Here is a 23,032-nt window from a genome sequence, read left to right as displayed (position 1 = left end):
AGTCCTTAGCATTCACCACAGGGAGCTGAAAACTTCTGCTCACATGAAGTATGCCCATGGACGCTGCGTGCGTGCGTGCGTGCGTGCGTGCGTAACTTTACTCACCTTTGCACAAGACGCTCTTCAAGCAGAAGAGTGGATAAAAAACCACAGTGTCTCCCGAGTATAGACTATCACTCAGCTCTGAAAAAGTGGGAGGGTGAGCCATGAACAGACAAAGGAAACTCAAAGCAGTTGCTGACTGAAAGAAGTCAATTCAGAAAGGACAGTGTTGTTGTGTGATTCTAACTACGACACCGTGGGAAAGACAGAAAGGTTGTGGGGTGACAGGCAGGAGTAATCAGATGGAGTGCAGGGCACTGGAGGGCAGAGAGTCGACTCTGTAATGTAACCGCAAACACATGCCCAAGCCTATAAAATTCGTACTACCAAAAGGAAGCCCATTGTGGTTTGAATCTGAACCATTCCCCAAAGGCTTATCATTTGAATGCTTGCTCCACAGCTGAGGCCGTGGTGTGGGAGGCTGTGGAACCCTGAGGGGTGGAGCCTAGCCAGTGGGAGTAGGTGGCTGAAGGTGGCCCTTTGAAGGCTACCCAGGCCCTGGTTCCATTGGTACTCTGTTTCCTGGTCTCTGGTACAGTGAAGAGCCTCCACCACATCCCCGCTACCTTGCCCTCCCTGCATGGTGACTGGCATGCTTTGAAAGCATGAACCCAGGGTCTGGGAGGTAGCCTGGTCGGCAAAGCGCTTGCCTTGCTGTGTGAGGACACAATTTCCATCCCAAGACCATGTAAAAGTGCCAGGCATGGTGGCGTGCACTTAGAATTTTAGTGCTGGTGAGACCGAATGACGCCATCGAGAGGAGATGAAGATCCCCCAGGGCCATGCAGCTGTGCGGTCTGTCTCCAGGCAGAGACCAATGGTCTCTTGTGGCTGGAAGGTCCTCAGGCCTGGGAAGGTTACTTTCCTAGGGCTTGGAAGAATGATGACGTCATCCCTGGAATGAGAAAGGGCTGAGGTTTCAGCAAAGAGTCTCCTCAGCTTTCCCAGAAACCTGAGCTATGACCCTAAGAAAGAATTGTCTCACATCACACCTGGAGACGCGTCTTCTCTCTCTCTCTCTCTCTCTCTCTCTCTCTCTCTCTCTCTCTCTCTCTCTCTCTCTCTCTCTCTCTCGCTCTCGGGACAGTAGGTACCGGCTCCCAAGCACTGTCGGTTCAGCCTCCCAACAGTGTCTAAAGCTCTCAGGAAGCATCGCCCAGCCCTTCCTAGGCAAGGCTCAGGCTGGGTTCTCTGTGCTTAGAGAAATATCCCAAAGTTACCACCAGGGGGCAGCTGCACCCAGAAGTCCGATGCACCTGTAGAAAGACAAAAAAAAAAAAAAAAAAAAAAAAAAAATTCCAGTATTTTTGGAAATCTGTGTGATATGTGGCCACTACCTTACTGACCTCAGGTAGACACAGGGATGGAGCTCTTGCAGTGACTGCTCTGTCTCTCTCCTTTTCACATTTAATTTGTTTTATGCATCCACTGGCTGCACGTACAAGAAGGAGCCGTCCTATCCACTCAGAGCACACGCACATTTCTGGGTGCTCGTGCCCTCCAGGCTGTTGCTTATCTTCTTCTTCCCATTTGTTCCCATAAAGAGTCACCTGCTGATGAGGACTCAAGGTAGTCTGCCTGGCCTATAGATTCAGGCGCTGGACTTGTTGGGGCTATTGGATTACGATAGTGTCCTGAGGGGACCCACATCTAGATTCAAGGAAAAAGTTAAGTCATTTCCAGGGAAATGGATGCAGCTGGGGGTACTTGTATTGAGTCAAATCTGCCTCAGAAGCACAGTATTGTAGGCTTCTCTCTTGTGGTCCCTAGATTTTATGAAGATACGGAAGACTGGGTGTGTACTTGAAGTAAGCTGCAAAGCTGTTCAGGGAACGAAAGGACCCAAGGGGCAGGAAGGGAAAGCGGGGTATGGGGTAGGTGTGCACACAAGAGTACCTGATACAGCTGTGTGGACGAGTCCTTGTGCAGTGAACATTCACCAGTCTAGATATTCTCTAAAGGGGCAGAGTAACAATAATATCCTTGTCATTTGCAACTTGGCTCTTCATGGCTTAGTCCACTTTTTTTTTACTGTTTTTTTTTTTTAATTTTATACAATATAATTGTATCACCCTTTCCCTCCTCCAATTCCTCCTAGATTCAATCCACCTCCCTACTCAACTAACTTTATGCTCTTTCTCTCTCAAACACACACACACACACACACACACACACACACACACACACACACACATGCACACGCACACACACACGCATACGCAAGTCTGTTCTGTGTTAACCACTACCCCTGGGTCCTGGAGTGTGGTAGATTTACCCAGTGACACTCCTTTGGAGAAAACAGATTTCCCCTTCCCCGCAGCTACCAGTTGGTTAGGGGTGGGACTTTGTGTCCGCTTCCCTTCTCTCTGCTGGGATTTTGTTTTTTAATGACCTGGTCAACTCTAAGGGGACATCTAGGTTTACAGTATGGATGATTTTTTAGAGTAAATTGGCAACACTAAGCGCTATCTCATTCAAAATTATGTATGAAAACTAAAAGCATCAGCTTGGAGTCCTTCTCCCTCCTCCACAGTGCTCACCGAGTCTTTGTGGCCAGTGATGAGTTCCCTTACAAATGCCACTTTGTTCCTCCCTCCCACAGCCAGGAGGCCTTGCTGTAAGGAAGCAGCCAGAGGGGTTAGGACCTGCGTTTGAGAAAGCAGAGGGCCTGTGGCCTTCTTCTTCAGCAACCGGAGACCCTGGGTGCATCCTTGAACCTCAGTGGCCCTCAGATAGCCCTGCGAGTGTCCAGCTTGCTTCCCTGGATCTCTCAGAGCTCACTGTCGGGCATGTCACTTCTGGAGAAGTTAGTCATTCACCTGCTGCAGGCCAGGTGAGGGAAGAGCGGCCTTGTTCACGTTGGGTGGTTCATGGCTCCATGTCAGCACTGGGTTCAGTGGGAGGCTCTGAATCTTTAATCATCAGCATTACAGGGTCGTCTACAGATCCAGTCCAGACTTCCAAAGCCTTGTCTCAACAGTGTAAGGAACAAAATCAGAGCTGTGGTGTTCGTCCCTGTGGTGGGAGTCAGGTGAGCGGGCCGTTCTCAAAGTACTGGGTGAGGACGTCCTGATACAGCATTCCATCATGAGATCTTTGGGGTTCCCTGGGCCAGGATCACCCTGGGGGAATTCCTGTTTCTGGTGCCACGGCTGGGCAGAGTCTCCTCCCATTTCTATTTCCTGTGTCTGACTGTTGAATACCTGCAGCTCATTTGGCTCACGGCTTTGGGCACTACAAGCCCACGACCAGGCACCTTATCACCTCAGCCTCCGCTTAGGGCCCCTGTGGCTGTCGTCTCATGGTGGGTGGCATCATGGAAGACATGAGAGAGGGAGAAACCACCAGGAAGACAGGATGACAGAGGGTAGGGAGGGGGCAGGTCTTACTCCTTTTTAAAAAATTATTTTTTATTTTAGTGTATGAATGTGTTGCCTGAATGTGTATTACATTTGTGCCTGGTGCCCACAAAGGCCATGAGAGGGCATCAACCCCCCAAACTATAACTGAACTCACAGACAATTGTGAATCACTATGTGGAATGGGAACTGAGCCTAGGTCCTCTGTAAGAGCAGCGTGTGCTCTTAACCACTGCGTCATTTCTCCGCCCCCATCCCCACCCCCATCTTACGCTTTTATAATCACCCTAGCTTTGGAACTGGCTGAAGTTCCAGGAGAACTATATTAATCCCTCCCAAGGACACTACCCTCAGGAACCTAATTGCCTCTCAGTAGGTCCCACCTCTTACAGGTTCTGTCCGCTCAATACCACCACAGAGAATAAAGCTGCTACCAGCCTTGGAGAGGAAATCATGTCCAAACCAAGATGCATCCTGTGAGGTGTGGTCCGGGTAATTCTCACTCCCATCAGTACCGTTCTTATTGCTCTGATAAAATACCTGACTAGAAGCAATTGGAGGAAGGAAGGCTTCATTTTGGCACAGTTTAAAATTTGTATGTGTGTGTATGTGTCTGTGTGAGTGGGGTGTGCACAAAGTGCAGGGTCCAGGGCATCAGAGCCTTCTGGAGATGGAGCTGCAGCTACAGGCTTGTGGGCCACCTAGCATGGGTGCTGAGACTGAACTCAGGCACTCTGCAGAGAAGTAAGTGCTCTTGACTGCTGAGCCATCATTTTATTAGGCTGTTTATATCGTGGAAAGTTCTTCTTTCTCCTCCAGCTATGGCAGATAGTTTTGCTGGGTATATTAGTCTAGGTTGGCCCTTGTGGTCTTTTAGGACTTGGAGGACATTGCTCCAGGCCCTTCTCACTTTCTAAGTTTCCATTGAGAAAGCAGCCATTACTCTGATGGGCTTTCCTTTATACGTGACTGGTGGTTTTTATTTTTGTTTTTTGTTTTCCTCTTACAGCTCTCAGTATACTTTCTTTGTATAGTTAGCATTTTAACTATGACATGCTGTGGGGATTTTCTTTTCTGGTCTTGTCTCTTTGGTGTTCTGTATGCTTCTTGTATTTGGAGGGATATGTCTTTCCTAGTTTGGGGAAGTTCTATGATCATGTTGAAGACCAGGTCTACGCCATTGACTTGAGAGTCTTCCCCCTCATCGATGCCTATCATGGTGTTCCACATTTCCTGTATGTCCCTTTCCTGTAGGTTTTTTGGGTTAACTTTTCACTGCTTATTTATTTTCATTATTTATTTAGGTATTCCTTGCTTATTTAGTCTAAGCTCTTTTTCTTAATTTCATTGAGCTGTTTCATTCTTTTTTTTTAACTGCTTGAATTCTTTGATGAGATTTATGATTGTTCTTTTAAATTCTGTGTTCTGGAGTCCATCTAGGTAATTCTCATTGGCAGCAATGAGATCTGTGCATGAGTACTTATTTGTTAGTTCTCTGTCTGACATGGGCAGAGCAGGCTGGGGTGGAAGACAGGGCTGCATGGGCGGGTTGGGCCGACGGGTCAAAAATGGCTTAGGTGGAATGAAGTCAGGACGGAGGGGCCTGGGCTGGTGTGCCAGATGTGTGTCCTGGTCCAAGCCTGGAGTGTGTAGATTTGGCTGGCTGGACGTGCTGGGGGCGGGGCTGTTGGTCTAGGCAGGCCGGTTGGGCTGGGGAAGGTGTGTGAAGGAGAGTGATCAGGCAGACTCAGAGTTGCTTGTAACTCTAGCTCTAGAGACCTAATCCCTCTTCCTGCCTTCCTCGGGCACTTGACACACTTGGTGCACACAGGTATACACGTGAGATGATAAATAAGTCTTTAACTTAAAAGCAAATAAGGTGGAAAAGTGACTGAGGAAGACAGTTGACATTGACCCTGACCTCCATGTACACCAACACACACACATACACACCAACACACACACACATACACACCAACACACACACATATACACACCAACACACACACACATACACACACACAAAAACACACATACACACCACACACACACACACACACACATACACACACCAACACACACACATACACACCAACACACACACATACACACCAACACACACACACACACATACACACCAACACACACACACACCAATAAAATAAAGTAATAGTAATAGTACTTAATGGTTAAATTAGTGCTGACATGTGAAAATCATGACATGTCTTAGTTTGCTTTCTATTGCTGTGATAAAGGCCCAAACCAAAAGTGGCCTGGAGAGAAAAGGGTTTATGTATCTTATACGTCCCAATTACAGTTCATCACCGAGGAACTCAAGGCAGGAACTCAAGAGGAGCAGGAACCTGGAGGCAGGAACTAGAGCAGAAGCCATGGAGGAACACACCATTGGACCGCCTGTCCCCGGTGGTGGCTCTGCCCACAGTGGGCTGGGCCCTCCCCCATTAGTCATTAATCAAGAAAATGCCCTGCAGCTTGCCCAAAGACCAGTGCAGCGGGGGCATTTTCTCAACTGAAGATCCTCTTCCCTAGCTTGTCAAAAAACCCAGCCAGCATGGGTGAGGGGTTCTCCCTGGTGACCAATGTCCCCTCACTCTTGATCAGAGGGGTCCATGATTCTCCACCTTGACGCACTGTGCATTTATGGAAGTCCCACACTCCTCTTTCCACAGCCACTGGCGCTGCCTGTGAAGCCCCGCAAACCTCTGTTCCTCTTCCAACTGGATCACAGTGATGTGAATACAACAGCCCTGGGACGCGGTGAGGGGGCTTAACTGTTAAGAGCATGGACTCCTCAGCAGGGTACCTGGTCTCAGTTCCCAGCACCTACATGGCAGCTTAGAGCCACCGTAACCCCAGGGGATCTGACACCCTCTCCTGACCTCCACAGGCACAAGGCACCAAGGATACTTAGGTATGTGCAGACTAACAGTCATACACATAAAGCCAGAGACAATAAACCTTGTTTTTCAAAAAAGACAACACAAGATCGTGTTTAAAAAGCTTTAATTAAAAAATGTTAATACAGCAAAAGGCACCGTCCTAACAAAAATAGCATGTGCAGAATACGGACTGAGAATCTACAAAGAGCTGAGAATGGTCCCTGGCACAACACTGCCCCTCTCTCTGATGTGTGCAGTCGGAGGTTACAGCCACACAGGCAGGTGACATTTGGAGGTTCAGGTCATTTCTTACTTGCCTCTTCCCTTCTGCCTTTTAAAGAAAGGGGCCAGAAGAGATAAGGAGTCTGCAGTTGGGCAGTGCATGTGAGGCCCAGTTGTCCAAGGGCAGATAACACCAAGGCCTGGGGATTTCCCTGCCTTAAAAGGCACAGGAATTCCTGTGGAGACAGGAGGTCTGTATGCCAGGAATATCAATGTCACTGTGTCACAAGTCACAAGGTCTCTGAGTCGCTCTCCAAACCTTCCCTCCAGCCTGGGCAACAGGAATCTGTTTGGAGCAGAGTTTGGCTCACACAGGGACCATGGATGCAGCAGCCACAGCTGGATTCCAGGGGCTCTGAACCCTCAGGACAGCAGGGAGAGCGCCCCTGAGCGTCTTGGGGTGGGAAGGAGTTGAGCATTCATTGGAATTCAAAGGATCCTGGGGCCCAAATAATTATTCAAAGACAGTGGCAATTCAGAGGCTAACCCACATCAGGGTTCTGATGTGGAGATGCCCCCTCCTCCCACGCACACACACGGGAATCACTGCTTATTGGGAAATGAGGGCTATAATCATCCAATCAGACAGAGCTAAATGTGTCTACTGGAGCACAGTCAGTGCCGTGTGGGGGGTGCTTTTCATTAGATTGTGGATTAAATCTTTATTATTGTTTTACATGTGTATGGTTGTGTGTGTGTGCACGCGTGTGTCTGTCTGTGTCTGTGTGTATGCACTATACATCACGTGGAGGTCAGAGGACGACTTTCTGCGGTCTGTCCTTTCCTTCCACCGTGGGTTCTAGGGAGCAGACCCAGGTCGCCTCTATACCAAGCCGTCTTGCCGGCCCGGCGTTCAGTTTTCCAGAACTTGTGTCTCCCCGAAGTGTTTCACACTCTCCAGGAGTGCCAGCAGGTGAGCTTTCAAGGTGCCATGGTACTAAAGGTCCTCGTATCGCAGGTGGTAGCTGGAGAAGGCTGGCACCCAGGGCGCTGCTTCCCCATGCCGGGGGCTGAGATGTCTGTGTCTGTCTGCTGTGAACAGCGGCTCTGGGGCCACCCCTCTCCACTCCAGTCCCACAGTTCCGTCTGTCCGAGGGGGAGGGGCAGCCGATACTGCCCTAGCTGGCTAGACTGTCTTATCAAAGTGTCCTCAAGCAACAGACGGGCATTGTCCTGTGTTCTCAAGGCCAGAGTCTGAGACGAAGGCTTGGGAGGGCCTCGTGTCCTTGAAAACGCGCAAGGAGAATTGCTCCTCGTTTCTGTCCCGAGTCCAGTGGCCATCCATCTTTAGCGCTTTGGCTTTTGTCTTCGTCCTCCGACCTCTGTCTCTGGCATCTCGTAGCATTCTTGTGTCAAGCATCGCTCTTCTTAGAAGGGCATGAGTCCTACCAGAGTTAGGACCCGCTTCAACCGTTCACTGGAACCTGATGGTGGGTGAAGACTCTGTTTCCAAACAAGGTATCTTTCACTAGTACTGAGGGTTGGAACCTCAATTTAGGAACATAATTCATCCAAGTCAAACCTGTCACCTCAAGGACCCTGCCACATCAGTCCCATGTGCTGCCAATGCCCATGTATACACCTTCCCCCGGCCCTTTGGGATGGTGGGTGGCCATTTTCCCTCCAGTGATAACTGTGCACCTTGTCCATGGTGTCTGTTCTGAAGAGGCCCTTTTTCTACTGTGTTCCAGCCCTATATATAAGAAGCAATTTCCATCCAGATTGAACTGTGAGGGGTGTGTGTGTGTGTGTGTGTGTGTGTGTGTGTGTGTGTGTAAGGAATGTTAAGGGAGGAGTGGTAGACAGGAGGGCAGGATGATAGAGCCACAGTTGTGAACAGAGGGACGAGGACAGAGGGGCCACTGGGTTTGGATACTGATTCTGTGACTTTAGCGGAGACTGAGATAAGCAGTGGCTGCAGGGGCTGTGGGACAAAGCTCTTTCTAAGACCCTGACAGGCGGGCAGTGCAGGGAGGGGAGGGGTCTGCTCCATCTGCATCACCCGAGGGATTGCCGTTCCTGTCAGAGCTGCTCGAGTGGACCAGTGTCCTTAAGATGAAGGGCACACCCTTCCCTCTTCAAAGGCTACTTACAAACTGGACTCACCATGTCCGTATCTTCTGACCAGAACTTTGTCGTGTGACCCTGCTAACGTCGAGAGATTTGGGGAAACTTGGCTTGCATTCTCAGAGGCCCCATTGTTGGGGACTCTGCTAGATAAAAACAAACAAACAAACAAACAAACAAGGGTAGGTGCTGCAGAATAAATTGATCATCTATTATAGAAGGAATGTGATTTTAGAAAACGTGTGTTATTAATTCATCCCTCAATCGTTCACTAGCAAAAACTCCAATGGCATTCCTACAGTAAAGGCTATGACATGCGTGTGACTAGAAGGGCTGTCCCATGTGGGGCTTGTCTACTCCTCACTAGCCGTGGGGTTCGGGAAGGTGTGAGGCAGGCTGCTCCACAGCCGCCTGGTTTTCAATGACGTAGCATGCTCTGCAGCTCTCCAGAACGCGGGCCTGGAAGAACGCCTTGTCTTTCTCCTGCCAGGCATCTGACTCGATGTACATATTGAATGGGTCATGTGAGTGCTCCAGCTTCTTGGATCGGATGTAGCTCAGCATGATGCCCAGGGTGAAGAAGCCGAAGAAGCCCAGCACCATGAGGATGTAGAGCGCTTCCAGCTTGCTGTCATCGCGGAGCTGAGACCTGCGAGCCAGGCTTGACACGTCGCCGTCCTGCTCGGCCGTCTCCTGCCACAGCGTGGTCAAAAAGGGCAGCGCGGCCGTGGAATTAGACAGGATCATCCTGGGCTTCACGGTTTCCCCTGGTATAGAGTGAAATCCCTGAAAGGAAAATGCAACTTGAAATCAACCAGTGTGAACGGGCCACCTCCCACGCCATGCTCACAACTCTTCAGAGTCTCAGGTGACAGAGGGAGTGGACAAACATCCTTCTGTGGTCTATACATCGGGAGTCTCATTCGGCCTCTCTTGGTCAATCAGCTGATAACTTGACTCACTTCAGTTCTACCCATCATCCCCTCAACTCTCTGGGGCAGCCATTGGGATGAGCTTCGTCAATGTATGTTACTGCATACACGTATGTGTGTGTTGGAAATGATATGGGGTCATGTACCTCATTGGGTCTCATTCCTTTTTCCCTTATTACTGTCTTTATGGCCCATCCATAGGCTGTGTGCATGTGCATTTCCTTACATTCAACCCATGTCCATGTCGAAACACTCATTCCTCTCTCTGCCCACTCCCCCCAGAGGTGGACACTATGGTGGCCACTCCATGAATAAAGCAGATGGCCCTGGCAAATCAGTTCACTGGATGAAGGCGCTGACTAAAGCCAGGCCTGAAGACCTGAGTTCCATCCCTGGGACCCACGTGGTAGGGGGAGAGAACTGACTCCCGCAAACTGTCCTCTGACCTCCACGTGTGTCCATCCCCTCCCAACACACACAGACATACACACAAACACAAAACAAACAAACAAACAAATAAATAAATAAGTGTACTTAAAAAAAAAACTTTAAAAAATAAAAATGCACCTGGTAAGCAGAGGCAGGAGGATCCCTATGAGTTTGGGTTTACAGAATGAGTTCCAGGCCAGCCAGGGCTAGTGAGAGTCTGTCTCAAAAATGATAAATAAATAATAAACAAAAGAGAGCTAATCAGCCTCATGCTGGTTCTGTGGGCCTGGAAAGGATTATGCATCCCTACAATAGTTCTCGGTGGCTGTGGTGATGAGTGGGGATCTCCCCCACAGGAGATGTACTTGAGTGCTTGGTCCTGGGCTTGCAGTGCCCTTGTGGGAAGCTGTAGAATTTTAGGAGGTGAAGGCACCGTGGAGGAAGCACAGCCCTTGGGGAGGGGTTGAGGCTTATAGTCCCGCTCACTTCCAGTTCACTCTCTCTGCTTCCTGTGTGCAGATGAAGATGTCACCTCTCAGCTTCCTGTTCCGGCTGTCTGCTGCCATGCCTCCCCCACCACTGTGGACTCTCCCTCTGCAACTGTAGGTCAGCAGAAACTCCTCCATAAGTCATTTTTGGTCATGGCGTTTATCACAGCAACAGAAAGGAGACTTCAGAGGTTCATGTGACTCCTCGGACTGAGGCACCCGCTGTCACCTTGGGAAGGAATGTGTAATGGGTGGTTGCTGTAGGGTGAATGCATCCCCCAAAGGCCACAGGGTGGAAACTTGGTTCTCAGGGTAACAGTGTTGAACAATAAGACCACTGGAAAGTAACTGTATCATAAGGATGCTGCCCTCGAAAATGCATGAATCCATTTATAGATGAATGTGTTCTTGAGGGAGGGGCTTTACTACCCTTGACTTTCTCTATAGATAAAATGGGTTATCCATGGTGAACTTGCTGTGTCTACCTATGTGATGTCCTCTGCCGTGACGTGGTGTAGTACAAGGTGCTTGCCATACACCAAACACGTGACTGCACCACACTGTTGGACATCTTCAGAACCATGACCCAAACAAGGCATTATTCTTTATAAACTACCCAGGCATGGCGCTCGGATCTATCGAGAGAATGGACTAGGAGGGTCTGTTCCACCATGGATGTCTCTCTAGGGGCAGCTGTGTTTGCTGAGTGGGAACCCTACCCTATATCATGGCGGCCTGTGGACTGAGTGCCGAGTTCACCAGCACTCTAGTCTGAGGACCTGGGTTCCAGTGTGCTCACCTTCCTTCTCCGATCACCTGCCTCCTGTGAATGACTAGCAGGGCCATGGGGAATACGTCGCTTCTTCTGTCTCTTTAGTGTCTCATCTGAACACCCAGGCTTGGTCACTGCGAGAAGTGTCATCAGTAACCGTAGAATTCTGTCAGGTGGTATTTTGTGTGTTCTAAGAACCCTGTCTAGGTGACCGTCAGATCACTGATAAGCTAAAACTATTTCTATTCTTTTGGGGTGGGTGTAGCTGTGGTTGTGGATGTAAATACCACCTTCTACCCATCTCTTCTGTTTGGAAACAGAAACCTAGAGATGTTGAAGTCATTCATGCTCTCAGTTCAACTCAAAAATGGCCAGTAGGAGTTTACCTGGCTTGAGGTGGCCCAACCTCATCTCCTAGGAGACTCAAGGTAGTTTTTAGTAGAATATGCCCATGAGGTACCCTTAGCGATAATTGTAACTAGAGGCAAAGGTATGTTTGGGACACAGTTTCTGGCCAGAATCACCAAGAAAAAGATAATCATACACCATGGCAGCTCAGCCTTTCCCAGGGAGAATGGGACTGTGACATTGACCGACATCATTCGTGGGACAACGGCCAACCCCAGAACGCCCAGCCCTCTCTAGGTTAGACCTCTGGCTACTTCTTTGTAGAACTAGCTGAATTTAAAGATGAACCTGAACCAGCCTCGGGTGAAGATGTTTGCACCTTCTGAACCTTCCTTGCTCTCCCACCATCGACATGTCAGTGGCTCCTCCCTCTGCCTCTCCTCATGCCCCTCACCCTGGTGATCACATCTGCTCCTTCAGAATCATACACACGACTGTGACCCCAGATCTTCTCTCTCAGCACAAGAGCTCATCAAGAGCTTGACTTGACAGGATTGGGAGACACCTAGGGTATCGGTAAAGCACACTTCTGGGTGTGAGAACCTTTCCAGAGATGAATAGATCATGCAGGCTTTGACTTAATGGATGGGTAAATCCATAAATGGATTCAGAATTTGAATAGACTGGCAGAAGGTGGTAGACCTGTAGAGCTGAGGCGGAGCTGAAGAACATGGGTTGTTGTTGCCTTTGAAGGCAGCATTTCCCTTGGCCCTTTCCCGACACCACTCGCTGCTTCCTGGCTGCAGAAAGGTGAGTAGATCTGTTTTACTGTGTGCCGCTCTGCCTCGCCTCAGCCCAGAACCCGTGGAGCCAAGCAACCACAGATGGAAGCCCTGAGAGTGTGAGGCAAAGCAAGCCCTTGCAGATGCTGTCTTAGTGCTGGTCACAGTCACAGGAAACGGCTGACACATGAGGCCATGGGGTTTTCTGCCTCGCTTAGAAGTTGCACTCTAAGAATTTGTGGCTTTAGGTTTTAAGTTTCATTTTTACCATGGTTGACCACTGTGGCTTTCTTCCATACTTTCTGGAGAGAGCTGTCGTAAATGAGAAACGAAGCTCATCTTTCTGATTGCTAGCCGTTTGAGCATGTGCAGAGGCCTGTTGGGGTTGGGAGGGTTCACGGGACAACAAACTACCGATTCCTCAACCAAGGAAAAATCGAGCCCCATTCTGACAACTTCGGGGTCAGGCGGGAGTCATCCAGAAACAGATCAAAGGTCAAAGCTCAATGATTTCTTCCTAAAGGAGTTGAAACCGGGTAGGGAGTCTCGGGCCCCTCCCCCAGGGAAGAGCAGGCATTGAGCTGATGGTATGATTTTATTTCCAAAATCCCAGAGTGACCGCGCTGGCACACAATCCTGCTACCAGTTACTACCAGGGAGCTCTTACGGACCAGTGTCTATGTGGTGACGGCAGGCAACACTGGGGGACCCAAATGTTGACTGGTGTAGAATCAACACCTCTACACAGGAAACTAATTTCAGAGTCACTTCTGTATTTAATTTATTCTTGTGGGTTTGCTGAAAAGACCTGTTTCTTCAAACCAGATGGAAATTACTGTGGCCAGAAGAAACAGCCCCGAACGTCTGTTTCAACCGCACCCCACCCCCGGGCCCACCCGACCCCTCCTCTCCTGCTAAGGTCCTGGTTTAGCAGCCTGAGAAGCACCCGTGAACTGCAGATTGCTGGGCTCCCCCTCCAGGGTTCCTCAGGACTGAGGTGTAGATTGGGGATTTGCATGTGCAGTGCCTTCTGAGTTCTGGGGGCTCAAGCTGCTGCTCTGGGCACCAGGCTGACTAGCTTTGAGAAGCTCTGTGGAGAGCTCAGAAAATGATGACACCTGGATCCCACCTCGGCCATTTTAATGATGTCACTCTGGGTTCCTGACACGGACTTTTAAAAAGCTTCCCGCTATGGTTTGACTGTGTCTCCCAGTCAGGTGCTGGAAGGAATTCTCAACGAAACAGTGCCGAGAAACGGGGCCTTTACTGTGGTTAGAACGGGTGCGGGGCTGTTGATCCCACTCCGTCCTCCCCCTTCCACCGTGGGACGGCACAAACAGAAGGCTCTAGCCAGGTGTGAGCCTCGGCCTGGCCTTTCAGCTCCCAGGACAGGAAGAAGGGATTTTTCTCTTGAGAACATCTCATGTAGTCCACACTGGCCTTGACCTTACTGGGACCCAAGGATGACCTTGAATTCTAAAGGTCATGCCTCCACCTCCCCATTACGTCACCACACCTGGATTATGCCCGCTGAGGACTGAGCCCAGGGCATCGTGCACTAACAAGGCACTCTACCAAGAGAGCTACACACCCAGCGGGGAACGAACTCCTTATGGATTATTAGGCCTAGGTGTTCTTTGTCACAGACAGAGCTCTGTACTGCCGACTGACACTAACAGTCAGGTCCGAGGCTTCTGGGCTGCGCAGGGGAAACTTAGAAAATGGGCTGACGTTTTGCAGAATTAGCTGTCTGAGCTATAAAGCATGGTTTCATGGTCGAATGTTCACATCTTCCTGGTTTTCCAGATCTTTCTTGGCCTGGCATGCTTCTCCAGAAAGTATCACCTTCACTGTGCTCCAGCTAGCTCACCCCGGCACCTTAAACTATGATTAGCTTCATGCTGGGCCAGAAAAGCCGGCTTGAGCACCTGTCTTTCAAATAACAGCTCCACAGGTTTATGGGAATTGGTCCGTACTCTACACAAATGCATTCTCTTGCCTTCGCTGACAGCCCTCTGTACCCCACAAAGCCTGCAGGCTGTTCACCGTGGTACACTGTATGCTGAGACTCCAAATGATGGTCCTGGCAGAAAGGACACAGGGTCCAATGTGCCTGCCGTGGGGGGGCTTTTGTCAGATTCCCCAAGTTCTCTCCCATTACAGTGTCAGAGCTCCCCAGCCTGGGGGCCCTGGTGTCCAGACTGGTGGACTCAAACGGGTGTGGAGAGCAACTGATTCCCAACAGTTCTAATTTACGGAAAACTGAGCTCCACAGTGCTGAGATGAGTGACCCAAGTCATCTCTCCTATCAAAACATGTGCAATGTAATTTTCTAGCTACCAGCCTCCACTGTATCAGTACGGAGAACAGCGTTCCCAGGACCTTGGAGAGAGGAGATGGACACCTTAGACTCAAACTGGGGAGCCAGCCACTCCTCAGGTCCGGTTGGGTCTCACATGTGAGAACTGGCTTCATCCCTAAACTATGAGAAGTTGGCCCCATCTAAGCTCTCCACAGACAGCTCTGCCCTGGGAGAAGTGTTGGTCTGAGTCACTGACTGGTACAGGACAGTGAGGCGGCATCAAAGGAACCGGGAATGCCCCGTTCAGACATAACCAACCTGGGGCTCAGCCGGGCTTGGACATTCTCACACTGGCACTGTCTGCGATTTCTGCTCATTTCTGCAGGTGCTTGGCCTTGAAGCAGGGGCCTGGTCCCAGTTAGAACAGTGCAAGTGTGTTTTTCCCTTGAAAGTTCGGCCCCAGAGCTGCATGCCTGCCTGGAGTTGCTCAGGATTCAGGGCTCTGGGGAGCTGAGAGAAACTGAACAGCTGCAAGTGGGGTCTGTGAGGCCCCCAGTGCACCCCTCTGCCTTGGTGGAGACTGTGAGTCCCCCAGTGCACCCCCTGCCTTGGTGGAGACTGTGAGTCCCCCAGTGCACCCCCTGCCTTGGTGGAGACTGTGAGGTCCCCATTGCACCCCCTGCCTTCCTGCCCCCCGTCCCATACGCTCTTGCTAGGTTACCTACCTATCAGCACCGATAACAGTCTAGAAGCTTCCTGAACAAAGGCTTTCCCAACACTGGCAACGTTCTGAGGACTTGAGTCTTGCTCACCGGGCAGGGCTTTCTTTTAGCAGTTTAGGCTCCAGGAATAGACAGGAGAGATGGGGGTCACGGCCGGAGCTGGGGCCTGGTTCCTGTTGCCCCTCTCAGGTTTGGGAGAACCAAAGGGCTCTCCCCTAATCACTCCTTATCTCAGTGGAGTGGGGTGCATTCTTGTTCTGACTGACAGGATTCCTGAAGCATTTCCTCGAAAGAGCACTCCTCAAGCAAGACGCAGGGCTGAGTCACCGAAGCATTCGGCCTTCTGTGATAAGCAGCAGACTGAGAGCGAAAGCGACTCCAGACAGCCCTGATGTGGGTGACTATGACCTTGGCTGAGCCTAGAATTTACACCAGCTGTCCTTGGAAGCAACTGTCTATCGCTCATGCCTTCCTTTCAACCCCCTGTCCAAATTCTGGAAACACACATATGCTATGTTTACCCCTCCTGAGTGGCCCTCCAGACTCTCCAGGGAGCAAGCTGGCATTGCCTTGGTCTTCATCTCTCCCTGGGGACGAGGCAGACAGGGCTTCCCGAGGAGTTAGGACAAAGTGTGGAGACCCAGAACTACCAGCCGCAAATGGGGAAGCTGCTATCTGCCAGCTCCTGACTGCATGTGAGCTGCAGCCTCTGAATCTGGTTCTATTCCCCTGGCTTTCCCGGACCTCCCCACGGGTGACAGACACAGAGGCTGGCTGAGGGATGGAAATGCAGACGCGGAAGATTCAATGAGGGAGGAGTGTGAGAATTTTGGTTAAAGGACAAACGACAGCAGACGTCGTTTATAAGGAAGGAATCGGGAATGGCACCTTCAGCAAATTAAGTAAAACCAAAGAGCCTTCGTTTCTCCGTCTAAAGGCTTGGGAGGGGAACTCTACTCTGCCTATATGCACACACCACAGGGCAGGGTTGTATGCAACATCAAATAACCCTGCCATGACTTTGCCCCTGCTCTCCTCGAGAGCGTGGGTAGGCCATCTCTGTGGCAATGTGCTACAGGTCCTTCAAAGGCTAGATGGAATGGCAAACTGTGAAGACCCCACCCCGTCTCCCTGTTTTGGCTCCTCATGGTGCCAGTCTCTGTGCCCCACAGTTGGAGCAGTTTGCAAGTCTATTGGGGCATTTCCTCCCAGGAGCCTCTCACATCTATAGACTATTATTTGCCTCCGTTCCCCACTCCAGCACTTAGATTATTTCAGGAAGGAATGGCGATGTAAACGAGAGCTCAGGGTTAGATCCGATACCACTGCAGTGAGAGGGTGAATAAGTGAATGAGTGAATAAGTGAGAAAGCACATTGCATTCTGGGAATGAGCTCACTACAGGAAAGCCTCTGGCAACACAGTATGTCCTCCGGTTAAAATTTAAATTGTTTTTTTATTTTTATAAATCTTTTGCATGATATAATGTTTATTATCTATATTGCTATATACATGGATCTGAAACTCACCTTACCTCTAAATGTTTTAAGACTGCCAGTAATTATTAAGATAATATGCTTTTGTCCCACATTCCTTTGCTCTTTTCTGTAGCACTGATTGAATGTTATCATAGTATGGCATCATTTTCTTAATCGCTGCGTTCACTGTTGCATGTGTATCTTTCCCACCCAAAGGCAAGCCTTTCGAGCAGATCTTTGTGTGTGCTGTTTTTCATTCTGTCCAGAACAGCTGGAACCAAGGCTGCATCTGGTGGGAAACGCCGCAATCATTCATCAGAAGCAGGCTTGCATGCATGAATGCATGGATGCCTCCGAGTTCCATCTGACTCTCAGGAAGAGAGACCACACCAGAGTAGGCTCACCCTGGAGATGTAGATGATGTGTGTGACTCTCTCTGAGGGCCTCGGGTGCCTTTGTATTTAGGATTCATTCCCAATCCGCTGTCACAGGCAAGCCCTGTGGGTGACGTCTGGGCTTTTCCTTGGGAATCTGGGGTGCCTTCCTCACCTGCTGGGAAAACCCAACAGGCGAGGAAGGCAGAAATTTTGGGCCCAGCCAAGTCTGTCTGAAATTCCCATTACCCCAAGAATTCAAGCAGCGCCTGAGCACTCTGTAAAAGCCCCATCTCCCTGGCCACAGATGGCAGCTACAGTTAGTCTTCCTCCGTGGAGATGGACAGACTTCTCGTGCTGAAGTGAGCTGTCAGCCCACACAGAGGCATCTGAACAACCCGGGGTGAGGTGCTTTAGACGACCCAAAGAGCACTCTGTCTCAGGGGAGTGGGATTAGGCACACACCAGGGCTGTCACCTGGCTTTCTTCTAGAAGTTTCCCTTTCCCTTATTACTGCAATCACTATCAGATATCAATCATGTTCTCCAAGTCCCGTGCCTTTCCCATGGGAAAAAGGCCCAAACCCAGGAACCCTCCTGATCAAAATAATTAAACAAGTAGCTAATAAAAATAAAATCAGTCTCTGTGTAGCTGCTGCACCTTAAAGTATGGCTGAGCTGGGGTTGGGGTGGGGGTCTCTGAGGTTCAGGAATGGGGTGGTGGTTTTAATTTTCTTTTGATGCTTTTAGGTATTTTCCTAATTTTCTCTGAGAACGCCTATGAGTTAATAATAAAAGCAAAATGTGTTCCTATGACTTTCCCGTAAGTGAAGACAGGCTGAGAAGAGTTTGGCTCGGGGTTGAATCATGGCCCCAGTACGAAGGACATCTGTAGGCCAAGACTGAGCCATGGTCCCAGGAGGGCATCTGTCCCAGAGGCAGGAGCCCCGGACTTACCCGGGTCTGGAAGCCGAGGGAGCCGGGTGTGCAGCGGGGTTCAAGGATTGTGCTGAGGCCGGGATCCTCGAGCCCTGGGCGCCCTGTGCAGTGCCGCTTGGGGCAGGCGGAGCCTCGCAGAACCCGAGGAGGGGAGGCCCCAGCCCCGCTCCGCCTACACTCGCCGGCCCAGGTCCCAGAGGTCACCCAGCCCACCCGGACCCTGCACCCAGCGCCAAGGGCGGGGAGCACTTTGAATCCAGCGGGTGGGCTCGGGGCTGGCAGACAGTCTGTAGGAGAATCCAGAGGCCAGACCCGGGGCAACACTGGACAAACACCCGGTTAATCAGCTCCAAACAGTTACATCAGAGATGGCTCAAAACCTCTCCAGATTCCTTTCCCTTAATATCCCGCCGGACCCCTGTGGTCCCTGCAGCTACTCTGCAAGGTGATCTTGAGTATCTACTTACTGAGTGCTTGGTCCTGGATGGAGGGTGCAGAGGTGCCCAGACTGTCGGGGGCTCTGCTGTGGGCAGTCAGTTGCTGGAGGCACCCCAGCCCTGGCACCACCTCCCGATTTCTTAGGCCAGTACGAACCGCCCTTCTCTCCCAGCGGGAGCAAGTCCTGAAGCGGCTCAGAGAACTTCCCGGGTCAGTTTCCTAGCGTTGCCCACCAGCCGATCAGGTGTGAATCGGCAGGAGGCTGTCCCGGGGAGAGGGGCTGGCCAGGCTGGTGGGTGCCATCGCAGAGGCATCCACAGTCAAGGGTGTGTGGTCATCCTCGTCTAAGGACCACAGCCTCAGTGTGTGCCTGGGAACAACTGGCTGCGCCCGAGGGGAGGCGGTCCCACGGGTCACCTGCAGCGTTCCAGGGCAATACTCCTGTTGACAAAGGCAGCTGCGGAACTGTCCTCGTGTGGGTGGCCGGCTCCACACACACAGCCCCTTTGTAAAGCACTAGAATGCCTCCAGCTTTTGACATGTGGTTTTATTCTGAGAAATCTATTCCCGGGAGAGGATCTGAGTTTAGGAGAAGTCTTAAGCATATAGAGGTTCTTTACAATTTTATTTACAACAATTAAAATCTTGGTGCCTAAAACCAGAGAAATAATTAAGTCACAGTATATATGATACAAGAGAAATATCATATGAAGTTGCTAGCAAAATATTTACAGATGGACTGTAATGTGGTTTTTGCTTGCTGATGTGTGTGGAGACAGAGTCTCACTGCGTATTCCTAGCTGTCCTGGTACACTCTTATGTAAACCAGGCTGGCCTCAAGTTCGCAGAGATCCACCTGTGAAGTGCGAAGACTGGAGTCATACAATACCACACCTGGCTCAACACAAAGGTATCTTTATGCTATCGCGTTACATGAAAAACACAGGCCCTGGACTTGACGTAGAGAGCAAGACATTATTTCAAAAGGACGTAAAAGGAGAAACACCACCTGACGTCAGCATTGTCCGCTGTGGGAATACCCAAGAGTGAGTTTAGTGTTTCTACTCTGTGTCTTCTTCAACAACTATACATACCCCAGAGAGGGAAAACAAATCCATAAACTTGGTCTAAAAATTCCTTTCTCCTCAGTGCTGTGTTGTGCTGTGGGTGTGGGGTATCTTTCTGCCCACCCTTCCAAAGCCAGGAGTCCAACAGGTGGGAAATGGGTGACGGCCGGAAGTAGCAGGTTTATCCTACCAAGCCTTTACACGTGCAGTCCTTTCCTACACAATCCAGACCAAACCAGTTGCCTGGATCACTATCTCTCTCATCAGGGCGTGGGATGATGCCTCCCACCTGTCCCTGGGCATTGTGAAGGGAGCTTTTCCAGAAAGGCATTGTGCCTCGCACACGGCACTGTCTTCAGGTCTCTTCCGGGTTCTCTCTGCTCCCCACAGAATGAGTTATTACAGCACTTGACATTCCCTGTTTGCCAGTGGGAGGCGGACTTGAACCGGCTTCCCCGGCCATTCCTCTTCTCCCTTTACTCTTAACTCTCATCTCGTCTCGTCCTGGGTGTGATGGATAGGACCCCATCCCCTGCGATGACCACAGAAGCAGAACCCCTGCCTCCTTTCTCCTGGGTTCCTCCACTAAAGTCATGACCGATGTGGCCCCCGTCCTTCTCAGTAACTGTACTTCATCCTCTATGAGCCCCTGCTTCAGTGAATGTGATGTCCCCAAACCAGCCACTTCCCGTCATCCTCTCTTGGGAATGCCTCAAATCTAGACGCCCTGCTTTCTCCTGACTCTGCTCATTCTCAGGTGGCAAGGGAGCCAGGCTCAGTATATGCCTACGGTACTTGGCCATTCCCTATGGCAGTTCCCTATGGTGGCTGTTCAGCGGTGTTCTTCCTGCAGCAGGCTGGGGGCATCCCCTGCCCTTTGGCTTCCCCTTGGTTGTCTGCGTTAGTTAGCCTCGTATTACCTCAACAATCAGCTTAGAAAGGGTTCTAAGTTGCTCAGTGTCAAAGGCTACTCTCTGTGCTTCGCTGGACCCGTTGCTTGGGCCTGTGGTGAGAGAGGGTATCCCGGTGGGGACACAGGCAGAGCAAGACCGGTCCCTCACAGCCAGGAAACAAAAAAGACAGAGAGGGGCTAGAATGCCCCTGGCCCTTGCAGAGGCGTTCTAAAAGTCTTAAAGGCGTCCCACGAGGCTCCCCCTCATGTCCACAGCACCAAGCTGAGCATCGAGCCTTTAATGCACAGCCTTTGGGTATGGTTAAGGCCCACACAGAAGGCCGGGGAGCTGGTCAGTGAGTAAATTGTTTGCCTTGGATGTATGGGGACCTGTGTTTGCCCCCCAGAATTCAAGCTTTAAAAATGTGTGTGTGCGTGTGTGTGTGTGTGTGTGTGTGTGTGTGTGTGTGTGTGTGTGTGCAGGTGTATACACATGCACGTGTGCTGTACACAGATGTGCAGTCCTCCCGCAAACACACACACACACGATCGTGCACGAAGAGCATTACCCATGATTCCTATGCGCTTGGGGGCAATTATCATTTCCTGGAGAATTCTGGGTCTTCTGTAAGGAACACCCACAAACCACCAAGCTTCCTTCATCCCAAACACAGAACACAGCTGTAGCATGCTGACAACATTAGGACTTCCTCATCAGGACCAAGACCGGGCTGGGGATGGCACTCAAGGTCCATTCTGAGTCTCCTCAAAGATGGAAGTGAGCCTCTGGCCATCTAGGTCATCGTCTCTCCATCATGCAAACCACATGCATGACCTGCCCTGCCCATCTCCTCTGGTGACTCCAGTCTGTGCTACCCTCCTCTTGACTACAGTCCCTCACCTGATATGATTCACATAGACATAGGAGGTCTGCCTCAGTTTACCCCCAGAGCTCCTCTGTGGAGAGTCCTGCTCCTAAGAGGTATCCTTCACTAAAGCTGGTCTCTTGGCACTCTCCTGAGAGTGTGCCTGGTTTAGAAAAGAAACTGGGTTTCTCAGAAAATTGGGAATCGATCTACCTCGAGACCCAGCCATACCACTCTCGGGCATAAGGAATGCTCAACCACATAGAAAAGAAACTGCCCACCACCTTCTGGGCTTTGCAGGTCCCACGGTCACCAGGCTCAGTCCCTGTCACGACTCTCCTCCAACTGAGCTGCTGAGACAGCAGAAGGGACCCCATTGTCTACACAGCCTGCTCCCTCCCGAGGAACCCCCATTGTCTACACAGCCTGCTCCCTCCCGAGGAACCCCCATTGTCTACACAGCCTGCTCCCTCCCGAGGAACCCTCATTGTCTACACAGCCTGCTCCCTCCCGAGGAACCCCCAATCTCTACACAGCCTGCTCCCTCCCGAGGAACCCCATTCCCTACACAGCCTGCTCCCTCCTGAGGAACCCCATTGTCTACACAGCCTGCTCCCTCCTGAGGAACCCCATTGTCTACACAGCCTGCTCCCTCCCGAGGAACCCCCATTGTCTACACAGCCTGCTCCCTTCCGAGGAACTCCATTGTCTACACAGCCTGTTCTTTTCCATGTGGACCTCCCCCAGGGATTCTGCCTTTTCAACCCATACTCTATGGCCCTCCACCACATGGAGCCCAGGACTGGTTTAGACCTCAGCCCCACAGCAGGGGGTCATTTCTTTAATTTTCATTTAATTTTTAAAATTAAAAATGGAAACATCTGGATTTCTGGTTTCTATTCCCAAACTCAAGGAATCTGGCAAGACTCCATTTGTTAAGGTAAGCCCCTCTATACACAATTTGAGCTACTCACCACAGCCCTCCCAGCCCACGTCCCTCCAACAGTGGATCTCAGCAGGCTCAGCTTGCCACGGCCTGCCTGGCTCTGTGGGGATAGGATTTGTTATTGTGTGGTAGGTCCGTCCCTTCCAGGGTCCACGGACTCTAAAACCCAGGCCTGTTCCTTCCTTTCTCTCCCTGGGAACTCATTTCCTGGATACTTTGACCTTGTGCGTTTGTTGGGTTGCGAGCACCTTTAGACTGGCCAGCAGTGTGTCATCTTAGAACAACAGTTCTGAACTTTCCCCAGAAAGTTCTTGGGAATATGAGGAAAAAAAAACAAAACAAAACAAGAAACGAAAAGATATCTGTGGCATTCGGTCCTCCCTCTCCCAGTTCACACATGCAACACCTTAACCAAAGCTGCAGAGTCACAGATCCACAGATGCCACTCAGTGGCAGCCACGGTAGAGCTCACTGAACAGACAAGAGCTGTCTTTTCCGGTCACCTTAACCGTGCACCAATGTTAGGGGACTCCACTGTGGACTAAGGTC

General features: G+C 50.6%; 1 protein-coding gene across 2 annotated transcripts; it reads right to left on the bottom strand.

Moving 5' to 3' along the window:
* Nucleotides 1-6,471: 6,471 nt before the first annotated feature.
* On the bottom strand, nucleotides 6,472-19,146 carry Kcne1 (potassium voltage-gated channel subfamily E regulatory subunit 1). 2 transcript variants are annotated; one of them, XM_028877070.2, is made up of 2 exons: nucleotides 18,742-19,146; nucleotides 6,472-9,496 (listed from the first exon to the last, which is right to left on the bottom strand). In XM_028877070.2, exon 2 carries the CDS (start codon nucleotides 9,455-9,457, stop codon nucleotides 9,074-9,076), a length of 384 nt encoding a protein of 127 aa, XP_028732903.1. In that variant the 5' UTR covers nucleotides 9,458-9,496; nucleotides 18,742-19,146; the 3' UTR covers nucleotides 6,472-9,073. The 2 variants fall into 2 exon arrangements, with proteins under 2 accessions (XP_028732903.1, XP_037065532.1); XM_037209637.1 differs by lacking the exon at nucleotides 18,742-19,146 and adding an exon at nucleotides 18,293-18,601.
* Nucleotides 19,147-23,032: the final 3,886 nt, after the last annotated feature.

The sequence above is a fragment of the Peromyscus leucopus genome, chromosome 12 (assembly GCF_004664715.2).
Source record: "Peromyscus leucopus breed LL Stock chromosome 12, UCI_PerLeu_2.1, whole genome shotgun sequence".
Classification (NCBI taxonomy): Eukaryota; Metazoa; Chordata; class Mammalia; order Rodentia; family Cricetidae; genus Peromyscus; species Peromyscus leucopus.
The sequence above is the reverse complement of the archived record's forward strand: the minus strand, read 5'-3'. Positions and strand labels throughout refer to the sequence as shown.

What these genes read in the sequence shown, in the direction of transcription:
- Kcne1 (XM_028877070.2), bottom strand. Translation starts at nt 9,457, where the DNA reads ATGATCCTGTCTAATTCCACGGCCGCGCTGCCCTTTTTGACCACGCTG.